We start from the raw sequence: 12,480 nt of genomic DNA, 5'->3' as shown, positions 1-12,480 counted from the left end.
TCCAAGGGGAGGTTTAAATTTTCCCTACCTTAGGAACTCTTAGAGTGTTGGTTACTCTTTTAACAGTGTAGAGAGCATCAGCCTATTTTCATGGAATTAAGCTCCATAGTTTAAAATGTCCACCTATTATTCTAGCATCACTCTCTAGAATTCCTATGGACATAAATACATGAAAATATCAAGGAGAAAACATCCCGACTGCCTGGTAGACTCCTGTAAGCGTTCAAGCGTAAATCGGATGGCTGCAGGTTCGAGGCTACCTAGGTCCAGTCATGTATTTTCTCTCCTTTCTGCAACTTTTCAAACACACCTTAAGTAGCTAATGTCTTAGTGTCTAATGTCTTTGAGCAGGCTGTAGGACTAGGTGTCCTACAGACCTTCAGCACTTGTGCTGTAAAACTTTAATAAAAAAATTTTTTTTTTAATTATCATTGTATAGCACTCCATCCTATTATACATTTTATTATACTGGCATATTTGACGCAGACCTACAGGTCAGCTTGACATATACTGTATGTACAGTATGTACTACATTAGATTATATACATATTTGTACAGTGGAACTCAGAACACCCCTGGGGCCACCTACTGTACTTTTAAGATAATGAATAACAGTATAACTTAAAATGGAGTGTAAAAGTAATACAAATACAGTGGCTTACTGTATGTACAATAAAAGCACTCAATGGACTAATGATAGTGATTTAACAGTTAATTTGCCATTCACAAATCTACATGTATTGTGGGTACAATAATTATGTGACCAGATTTTACAAAACCATTCCAAATCACACATCAGGCAAAATCAAACTATAACACCACCAGTGAATAACACTATCATACTACTAATTTTGACCCTCAGTACTACTCAAACTACTTGAGGCTGGTTTTAACAGACATCTTTTCTGGGTGGTGTGGAGAGGTCAAATGGAACTTTCAGGCCTTGTGAAGGGCCTGGCTTGGCAAGAATCAGTAGTTTGCTGGTGGGTGGCCTAGTAATGTTAGCCAAATGTTTTTCTGTTGATTTTGCTGTATAGCAGCCACTAAGAAGCCAGCACAACTCTGTAATCTTGTGTCTGGACTTCACTTGTGGTCTGCCTTCATTTTGAAGTCTATCTCTTGCCCACCCCACCACCCTTCCCTTTGTGAGCACTTGAGATACTGCTTCGCTTGTCCAACTACTCGGATTTTCTATCTTATTTGGCAAGAAACTCTACAAGCTGCTACAATTACTGAATTTGGTCTGAAAGGTTATAGATTGATGAATCTCTTGTGTAAATTTCATACACGCGCTAGTTATCCTTGGCATGTTATATTCTTTAAGGTGGCACTGAACCGATTAAGTCCAGCAACACAAAACTATTTTTTCAACCCACACACTTAATGAGCTATTTTAGGGTGGCCCAAAACTTTGCTAGTGTACAACTTAATCTACACCTAAAAAATTGTTGTGATAGCCTGTGATTCTTTAGTTTAGCATACAAAGTTTTGTGAAATAACACGCCTTCATTTTTGCTTATAAAACTCTCAAGTTTTAACCCGATTTTTAAAATAACTTGGCCAATGAACAACCTAGTGCTAAGCCAATTCGGTTCCAACCATTTCTCACCTTGTAGAACAATTCTACGCTTTCTTTTCACTGATAACAACATGGAAAGTAGTGAAAACGTACACCTGTGGGCTACAATATCGGCTAACAACCTCGCTAACAACTCCATCAAACCCAAATCGCAAAAAAATTCGAAGCGTAGTTTTGTAGAGTATCGCTTACCCAATGCCTATACCAAATTTTGATGGTATGTGGTGCATAATTTGAAGTTATTTAGCAAGAAAGGAGACGGTATGGCTAATCAGGGCACGGTCCATATAACAGTAATCACGCGATGGCAGCTGGTGCCGTTCGCTAGTGAATTAACCAGAGTTGTGGAAGCTGATAATTTTAAAGCATGAATAACATTAGTTGTATCAACAAAAGTAGCTCGGCGGTATGACCTAGCTTGTTCTGTTAGTCCACTGAGGCGCTTCGCTGTGGTCTATGAATTTCTGCATTTGTTCACGCATTACCGCAAACATGCTGTACAATTAACTTTGTGCGGCTGCCCTTAATCGGTTCAGCGCCACCTTAAAACCATTATCTCAAAACCTCTAATGCGCGATTTGGAATGTTTTCTGAAAAGTCACATTTTGTCATATTGGAATCAAAGTTTAAGGAGTAATAGGGGTCCAGGAATTATGCCTGCATAATTTTGAGCATATTGATGGGGTAAAAGAATAGGGAATTATTCTGGAATTTTGAATTGATTTAAGAGCATAATTGGCATAATATGTGATTTCACGTAAGTTGAGATCAAGATACTCTAATAGAGCAGTCACCTACTCTAATAGAACAGTCAGTAGAATGATTATTTACTGTATTGCAATGGTAACTAAGCATCTTAGCAGCTAGAAGCTAACTTTCCTGTCTCATAATTACTATACCAAATCCTGCTAAACATTATAAATTGCAAAAGTTGAACATTTTAAAATAAAAATTGGGAATGATTTTGAGAATAATGAGTACATTTTGGGAATAATAAGAGCATAATGATAACTTTTTTGGAGACATTCTGAATAGAATAATGATGAAAATTTGGAGCATAATTTCCTGAGGCCTAAGGAGTATATTCTGGTTACCGATCAAGTCATACAATGTGGTTGTAGGGATCATGGAGTTGATCAAGTCATACAATGTGGTTGTAGGGATCATGGAGTTTTAGAATTTCTTACATTCAACATCACCCCAAAACAGCCTCAGTTTCCAGCATACCAGTATTAGTTAAGCATAACCAAGCACAAAAAATTTATGTTTTCAGAGCTACCTGTACCTCTAACCTTTCCACTGTGAAATTTTAAATTTTTCATATTAAACTGAATTTCCTACTAATTAGCTGTCTAACTACTAACTGTAACTACATAGCTTCAGCCAAGCATAACTTGAAACTGATGTACAGTACAGTATAACACAGGCTTGAGTTTGTCACTGTTCAACATCACTTAGATCCCAATACATGCTTTTCTGCCAACCACAATATAATGGGCAAATTTGTGTTATGTTCAAACTCATTATCAGTAGAATAATCTTATACTGTACCTGAATGGGGTACAGATATGCCTGTGCATAAGTGAAATTTCACTTGAGTGATACATATGGTGTGATAACATACGCATACTGTATACTTAGTTGTTATTAAACTGTGCTTAAACTTCTTTTAGGATGAGTGTCCATTTACTTACAATCCATGTCCAATGCAACAAGGTACATAAACCATCATAACTACACTGTATCAATAGTGTTTGGATGAAAACCGTGTATGTATTACTACGTACTTGCTTTAATTCTTTAGTAATGGGGTGTCAACCAGAGAATGATACTTGGGGTATAGAATGGCAGTTTGTAAATGCTGGAACTGTGGCTATACAGAAGTGTTTTGGATTGTCTGAATCTTCAAGTATGTAATTAGAATTACTGTGTACACAAGTGACCTATGTACATGTTATGTACATATGCACACTATTGCATGGCTTGTATTATATTGCCAGCACAATAATTAGTAAATCAAATGTGAACATATTTCTAACTATACTACATACATACAATACTCTCTTATAGTAGTGGCTAAGCAACAAATTTTTATGAAATCGTTCACTTTGTGATAAAAACACCAAATTTTCTGTGGAAATTGAGTAAGGTATACTGAATCATTTGAGATATGGTGCCACACCAAACTCATTGCCTTAGAGCATGTTTTGGTACTTTAAAACTGGGTTATAAGCTTATTTCTAGCTGATCAGGAAACCATGCAAGTGCATCTGGAATCTTCATTTTTGCTTAAATCACATGGAAGTACAGTATTTCAAATTTACTTATGCTATCAAAAAATCTTCAAAATGTTGTAAAACACATTGTTTTTGAACACTTCTAATGAAGCCAATATTTTAGGGTTAAAAATACAGGCACAATCCAATAGAAATAATACATTGTATATATATGGCTTCATAGACGTATACCACAACCTTCCGTGCCTTCTAACATGGCAAGCTAATGATCTGGATGGACACCTCCCTTGATCAGCTTTTGGATATGACCACCCCTTGCTCGTCTTTGCAGATGCAAAGTTTCAGTACAATATTATTTCCTATGCAGCACATTTATGGCTTCCCAATACATTTTCTATTGATCTTACTTATCTGGTTCTTTGAGCATGATATGATTGGTAATTTTATTGGCACCATATCTAATATAAAATAGTATGAATTAAGCAAATGTTGTACCAACTTTGGTGCTTTTATCAAAAAAGTGATCGATTTTTTTTTGCTTAGCCACTCTACTATTACATTCAGTATGATATTCCTTGAATCCTATAGACCTAGCCTCTAGGTACTGTTCTGAAGATGGTGTTTGGGACATGACAACAAATGTGACACAATGTGAAAGCATTGAATTGTCAGTACTAAGGGGTATTATTAGTGAACAGAGTAGCATTTTGGCTAACAACACAAACACTACAATGATGGACTTGACCACATTGTTTGACATTAATGAAGTAGAGTCAGTAAGTGAAGAGCTCTCCACACTCACCAATACATCATCTGCAATTGTACCAAATGACCTCAGTACTACCAACATCGTAATTGAGACTATTGTGAGGTTAGTAATTATTAATGCAGTTTTGCTAGATTGGTACTGTAATGCACTTTATTTGTATTCACAATTATTTTGTCAACGCTCTTTCAAGGGTGTAAAAAGCATGGGTACTTGGGCATCCATTAATATTTATGATCAGAATCAAAATCAGTACTAAGGCAGTATCATCCTTCCTTGCTAGTGATTCCACCTGTCTCGATCTGGCTTCACTATAGGCTTAAACAATGGTTTACTATATGCTTAAACAATGGTTCAGTACAAGTGCATTGAAATAATTGAATACAAGTCTGCTCATCACTGATAGAGATACTGTCATAGAACAGTCATTTACCCTAATAAAAAAGTCAAGAGTAGCATTGTTATAAGCAGTCATTTAACTCACTATCTATATTCTAAACAGAATTGCTGTCCATTCTTCAGTACCATTTTTAATGTGACTAGAAATTCTTTGGAGATAAAAATCATGTTGATCTTGTTAGTAGTAGAGCATCCATACGTAAATTAAATATCTTTCTATGCTGTTTTTAGGTTAAGAAAAATACGAACTAGTGTTTTTAAAAAAATTATTAAAAAATGAAGTAGGAATCTATGCAATAACAAGTAGTGAAACAAGAAATGATGGTATTACAGCATAGCTCTGTGGGAAAGTCCCTACTTAGGCACATTACTTTGGAGGAATTGAACAAAATAACTAATGTGCCAAAGTAGGGACTTTCCCACCAAACTACGCTGTAATACCATTGCTCATCTCTTGATTCACTATTTTATATTGCATAGATCCCTACTTCATTTTAAATTAACATTTTTTTAAATACTAGTTTTAGTTTTTCTAGCTACAGTGTAACTTGTGACTGTTAATAGAATATCACAATTGACTGTTGCATTAGAGTGACTGTTGTATTAGAGTACCTTGAGTCAGACAAGGGGTGTGAAGCTAGCTAGACCAAATTCCAATAAGATGTGAGGTCATCTTGTTTACTGTTAAGTAAATAGCTAGATTGTTAAGAGGTATAGTCTCCATACTCTATCGCTATTAGATCTTTATTTAATGGGTGTGGTTGCTAACGGGATTCCAATCACGAAGTTGCAGATATCTGCTAGCTAGTACATATATCTCTTGTAGTAGCACCGAGACTGAAATGCTTATGAAATCCAGCTGTGTCTAAATATTATGCTGCTGAACGAAAATGTTGTGATATGTAAAATCAATGCCTTGGTATGATTTTGTACACAGCATAACCAGAACTGCTAGTGGGAACAATGACACTGCTGATGCTGTGCAGCTGACTCAGATTGTTGAGGTATGGTCTTAAAGCTGCTCTTAGTTATGAAGTTTGATCATAATGTATTACTGTAGACCACTTCTGATACAATTGATAATTTACTTGACATTTCCAACAATGCTTCATTCGAGACCTCAAAAGAAGTAAGTACTATACTGTAAATACATACTTTAATTTTTTTTCAAAACATTTATGATTGTAAAATGTGTATATACAACAAAAAGTTGAATTACAAAAATACAATATACTGTACTAAATTGTAACAGTAACTGTAACAACCATATTTTATTTTTGCTTATCTAGTTTATGTCGATGTTAAATTTTGTGACAGGATCAGAGAAAATCAGTCTTTTTTCCCATTACAGCAGGTTTGAATTTTTTACCACGAACACAAAGTTACATGAATACACTATCCAATTTCATTGTCAAAATCAATGGTCTGTTTTTGTTGGCTACTTTTCCCTATCTCAGTGGCTTGCTATTCAAGCGGTCTGGGGCCTAAATAAAGCTTTGGCCAACCTATGGATGGCTATATGTGGCTGTATGCTATGTGGTGTTGAATAAAGATCTGTACTGTGAGTTTCCATTCATTATAGCCAGTTTTGAGACCTGAAAATGGTCCATCATTTGCCCTAATTCATCCATATGCATTCCTCTTTCATTTTGTAAGCAAATTATTGTCCTCCTCTCTACCTCTTGTCTATCACCCCTATTGGAGCTTGCCTGATGTATGAGTTGAAACTACCTAAAATAATGAAAAAAATTGCTGTTTAGTGCTTATACAGTTGATGCTTTGGAAGCTAAGGAATTGATGGAAACATTAATGTGTGAAAATTTTGATACACGTAGCTTCAGCCATTGGCAAGCTACAACAAACAGAATTCTTAAAACCAGTATCTTATACTTTTATGTAAATAGGCTTCACAGAATGATCATACTGTACATACATTTAGACAATTTTATTATATGTATTGTTCTGATCAGATATGTATGAGGCACAGAACTATAAGTGCAAAAGATTCTAGTTTATCGTAGTTGTAGGTTTTAAACCAAAATCGAGAATTTTAGGCTACCTGTAGTTTTAGAAACAAAATTAATCATAAGTTTAGTTCAGTAAATTAAAGTATTTTTTTTTTGTGTAAGAAGTACATTTGCGACCTAATTTGGGAAAACTGTCAATGCACGCACAAATTGTGAGATACTGTATGCATAAACATTTCAATATACAGTAGGTTTTAGTAAAGCCATGCTCAAAACTATGAATTTGAAATTTTCACCATGAATGCAGTCTGTAGTGTTTAACCACTTTAATCCACAGCTCGCTACAGGTACGTATATCCATGATTTTGAGCAACCTTTTTCATGACAGTATTTGTACTGTAGCACAATCCCATTACTATGGGTGGTGGGGGTTAGGGTGGGCAATTGGTACATCAACAGTAAATGGCCAAGCAGGACATATTTTAGTCTCCAGCCTAAACACCAGGATCTAAAGACCACTTGTGCTATAATTATACTCAATGTGAAAAAAAATACCATCTGGGAAACTACCCTAAGGTGTCCATGTCTCTAGCTATGTTTTCCAGCTGGCCAGTAAGCAGTCCAATGTGCCAGAGCATTCACAGTGACTAGCACGTGTCTGTAAAAATCCCCTCATTAAAAGCAACCCAAGCAACTCAGTGGCATGGCTGTGGTGTGATTGTGTAGTGTATTAGTGTGACTATCCATTCATGGTGAAAGTGAACCTCACTGGTGTGTGCATAGATTGACAATTTTCAAAAATTTGGTCACATTTGGTTCCAGTGTATACCATAGAAGCAGGGAAGCACCAAAAATTGCACACATATGCATCATCATTGCTTTGCTTTAAATCACTTGTTTTATTCTAAATGTTTTCATAGATGCAGCTACCAGTAGCTGAGGATTTCTTGAGAAACATTGAAAGTTTTACCATTGCAATTGGGGATGTACTAGAAGCAAATTTCACAGAAAATGCTGCAACTGAAAACAGAACTGTTACTGTTACAAGAGATAATATAGGTAGATCAAATATATAATATATATATAATTATACAGTATACAGTAGGTTGCAAAAAAAAGTGTACGTTTCGTAATTGTAATTATGGTGTGATTACTAAGTAATTACATATGTTTGTACTGTAATTACATTTTGACCGTAATCCATAATTATGCAAAAAAGTGGTTTTTTCACCAGCCATATTTACAATATATTCATAATTACCATTAGAGCATAATTCATAATTATGCTTTTGTAATTATGCTACTACAGTGTAATTATAATTACAAAAGATAAACTTTTTGCAGCTTACTGTATATATACACCTCAGATCAAAGGAAAGCCAGTGCATATACAAGTACACAGAAAAATTTGGAATTTTCAACTAGAGTAGGGACCATAGCACATTGATAAAAAGTACTGAAACAAGTTGGAGTAGTGCACGATATTAAATCACAGTAGAACAATAACAAGTGTTATATCCCTACTGTGCGTCTCAATTATGGTACCTTGATCACAGTAGAGATATAACACTTCTTATTGTTTTACTGTGATTTAAATCGTGCATTACTCCAACTTGTTTCAGTACTTTTTATCAATGTGCTATGGTCTTGAATATTCCAAATTTTTCTGTGTACTTGTTTGTTAACTTTTTTTGAAAATATTATTATGACTGTGGTGAACCCACGCATACCACATCTGAATTTACACCGCGCCCAGCAATTATCTTCGGAAAAGTGAAGTATCCATTACACTTCGTTGTCAGCTATGTTCAACCTGTTACACAGCATTTCGAATCAGCATCCATTACGCTTCGTTGTCGGCTATGTTCAACCCGTTACACAACAGTACAAATCAAGAACTGTTCGAAAAGCACCTCTGCAATCAAAACAGCCACTATTAAAAATATGGACAATTTCCGTTATGAAGGGAAGCCATCACGTGCTATCACCAAATTAACACTCTTCGCTGGTGGCAAAGATGAATGGGACACAAAGGAGGACACTGGTAAATCCATGAAGAATGCATTGCACATACTGTGGTATGCTAAAAAGCACTTCTCGGGCCAAAGCAACGTCGAACAGTGAAAAAATCAAGCCCGTAGCCTTGGCCATTATTGAGTTACACTTGTCTGAAGGCATCAGTCAGTCAGTTACTCAGTCAGTCAGTATAAAATTCTGTTAAATAAATCATTTTAAAAATTCCATAGCAACTTGTTGAAAGTGTTTTGGGTTGATCTGAAAGCTTGTTTGGGCTTAGTTTTACCTAACCAATACTGCCTCGTCATCATCTGGGATTACATTTAAATCATCATCATCTGGGAGTACATCACATTACACATCAAATAAATCCTCACATTTCTTTGATGTCCTTTACTGTCTCTTTGTGCCATTATATAATCACAGATCTTAAGATCGATTGTGGGATTAGGTTTATTTGTAGTTTCTCAAGGTGTGTTGAGTCTTTGATACAGGTGAGCTCTGTTTTGATAAGTTCTAGACACCTGTCTCAATGTTATGTAGTGCAGGCTAAGTAAATTTAGCCATTAGAGGTGAAGTGGTATTCATGCATGACTGCCCTCATGCTCATGCGTATATATCAGGCAAAGCACTCTTGCCCATGGTATAACTATTACATGTATGTATATAATGTAACACTTTCACACCTCAGATCAAAGGAGCCGCCCAGGCTACTTTTCATATGTAGCCCAGCTATATAGCCAGGCTACCTACGAAATATACATAGCAGGGCTACAACTGGGCAGTGATTATATTGACGTTGATGCCAAAATCGATTGTGGGGATCGATTAATACTCATGTGATTTGGATGCACGAATTGGATCTCCCCATGAAAACCACCCAGACAGAGATCACTTTGGTATCCTCACGATCCTATGAGTTGAAAAATGTGAGAACTAGTGCTATAGCTTATTCACCAATTGTTTCCGCACGTTTTCGAATACGGACACACCAGAAGCTACCACTCTGCACGAAGTAATCACTCTACAAGCAAACTTACCTATCTAGGCCATTAGTCAACTCTGTGATTATCCCATAAACGATTCAATAGCACTGATTAAAACATTAAACTCACGTAACCAAAATTCTCCGTGATATCTCTACAATATGTCCGTTTATCATAACCAAACGTAACCAGAATGTACTAGTTGCTGACCCATAATCGAAAATTTTAGGTACTGTATGCATGCACTCGTATTGGCTTGGGTGATTGATCACCCCACAGGCTATCAGCCTGATAAGTGTTTATTAGCTGTAACACTGGGCATTTGGGCTTTTCCTGATATGTATACCCTCGGTCAGTCAGACATACATATCAGGCAAAGCCCTCATGCCCGTGTTACAACTATTACATGTACTATATAATACAAGTAAGAATAGTACATGTAGTATGGTATTGACTAGGAATTCAGATGACAATGACAGCCAGTGGCAACAAATAATCAGAGTAATTCATAAATTATTTCTACAGTCCCTACTCAAATATTAAAATTTTAATTTCCATACACCACCTGTTTGTTAACTTTTACATAATTTGTGACTGGCTAACCAATGCATACCACATCCAAGGAGAAAATGGTGAGGGCCAGAGATATAATGAAAATCAAATGAGCAACCAAACAAGTTCCCCCAACTATCAATCACTGAAAAGTGTTGTTGCCATTCCGCTTCATTTTCAGCTTTTTTTACAGCATTATGCTGTACGTAAATGAGGAACAGTACAAGTAATACTTCTGCAATTAATCCATTCATTACAGAAATTGCAATTAAACACATGTTCTACTATCAATTAGTGGGAAATGAACAGCCATTCCATTTCATTTCAAGGTATGTATGTTCTATCCGTTGTACAGCATTACAAACACTATGGACAATTCTCAGTTGCACTGACTCTAACACACGTTACTATGAATTAACACCCACATGATAGTGGCTAAAAGAAGAAATGGGACACAAAGGAGGACAAAGATAAGTTTATGATCATGCACTGTAGCTGCTGTGGTTGGCAAAAAGGCATGTCTTGGGCTGAAGCAATATTGAACATTGAAAAAACCAAGCCTGTAGCATTAACGATAGTCAAGTTCTGAAGGCATCAGTCAGTCAGTCAGTCAGTCAGTCAGTCAGTCAGTCAGTCAGTCAGTCAGTCAGTCAGTCAGTCAGTCAGTTAGTAGAAAACTACGAAATTTTAAAATCTCTTTAGACACTTGATGGAAGGCTTTGGGGTTGCTTCTGAAAGCATTTGGAGCTTGGTTATGCTTAACCAATGCCGTCAAGTTCTTATGAAGGGAAAGTGAGGCTGGTTGTATATTTGGACTAGAAAACCCAAACCTCCATGATCCCCAATATGCAGTACTGCTGTACCGTATGATACTATTAAGGGAACATAAATAAAGTATAATCATCCATTTTAACAACTATAAAACTCCTTTTTTTATAGTTATGAATGCACAACTTGTGCCAATTAACCCTGAACTGATATCTACCATTGTGTTTCCTGAGGACTTCCACACTCAAATTACTATACCAGCTGATGCCATCAAATTTCAAAGGAGTAAAGAAGGTACACATGATATGTGCAATACATTAATCATTGTATCTGGCCTATGTTGCAGGTATGAGAGTGCCAGTTGTAAACTTTATTGCTAATAACTTGCAATCTTATCTTGGAGAAAGGTACATATGGTGGAACCTCAGATATTGTACAGCACATACGTACATGTACGTATCTTTACATTTGACTGTGAAGAGCACTACAATAATTATTGTATTAGATTATTAAAGTTTTGTTCTGTTTACGTTACACATAACTTCAGAGATAAAACTCATAAAGCCATCTAAACATTAGGTCATCCCCATGGGGTTTAGATTTCTCTGAATTTAGTGCATTATATAACCTACAGTACTGCTCAAGTAAAGTCATCTCGTGAGAGTGAGAGCGATTAAAAACTGAGCTTACAAAGGGTGTGGTGCTCATTTTGCTCGTGAGTATTCATCCTGTTTTATTAGGGATGAATACTTGCAAGCAAAATGGGTTCCATGCCCTTTAACTAGCTCGTTTTTAATCGCTCGCACTAACGTAAGACGGCATTACATTTGAGCGGTACCATGCATAATGCAGCTTTATAGTACAGTGTATGGAATCTCATAGTCTCCTACCGTACGCAAGGAAATTTTGATGTCAAAAAATTTTGACGAATTCAGACTTCAGCAGATTTGACGAATAAAATGTTGATGAAAATGAAGAAATTGTAGGCAAAACCTGTACTTTTAAGGGCGCTTATAAACATTTGACGAATTTAAATTTGACGGATTAAACCGATTCGTCAAATTCGTCAAATTTTTTTGACGTCAAAATTTCCTTGCGTACGGTATAACGAATTAAGGACACAATACAAATTAAGAACAATGATTTTGGTCCAACAGTCTGGCTCCATGCATTATTACCCCTGAAAGAGGAAAACCTCTGTATTACAGCA

General features: G+C 36.1%; 1 protein-coding gene across 1 annotated transcript in view; it reads left to right on the top strand.

Moving 5' to 3' along the window:
* Positions 1–12,480, top strand: part of LOC136246395 (uncharacterized) — a 63,048-nt gene that overhangs the window by 28,018 nt on the left and 22,550 nt on the right. Inside the window, exons 24-31 of the mRNA XM_066037782.1 lie at positions 3,253–3,295; positions 3,384–3,488; positions 4,405–4,687; positions 5,919–5,985; positions 6,042–6,110; positions 7,869–8,007; positions 11,442–11,564; positions 11,617–11,677. Coding sequence (XP_065893854.1) covers positions 3,253–3,295; positions 3,384–3,488; positions 4,405–4,687; positions 5,919–5,985; positions 6,042–6,110; positions 7,869–8,007; positions 11,442–11,564; positions 11,617–11,677 — 890 coding nt within the window. The remainder of the gene's footprint in view (positions 1–3,252; positions 3,296–3,383; positions 3,489–4,404; positions 4,688–5,918; positions 5,986–6,041; positions 6,111–7,868; positions 8,008–11,441; positions 11,565–11,616; positions 11,678–12,480) is intronic.

This window comes from Dysidea avara, chromosome 1 (assembly GCF_963678975.1).
Source record: "Dysidea avara chromosome 1, odDysAvar1.4, whole genome shotgun sequence".
In the NCBI taxonomy this organism is placed as follows: Eukaryota; Metazoa; Porifera; class Demospongiae; order Dictyoceratida; family Dysideidae; genus Dysidea; species Dysidea avara.
Note: the sequence above shows the minus strand (reverse complement) of the source record. Positions and strands in the feature narration are given on the sequence as shown.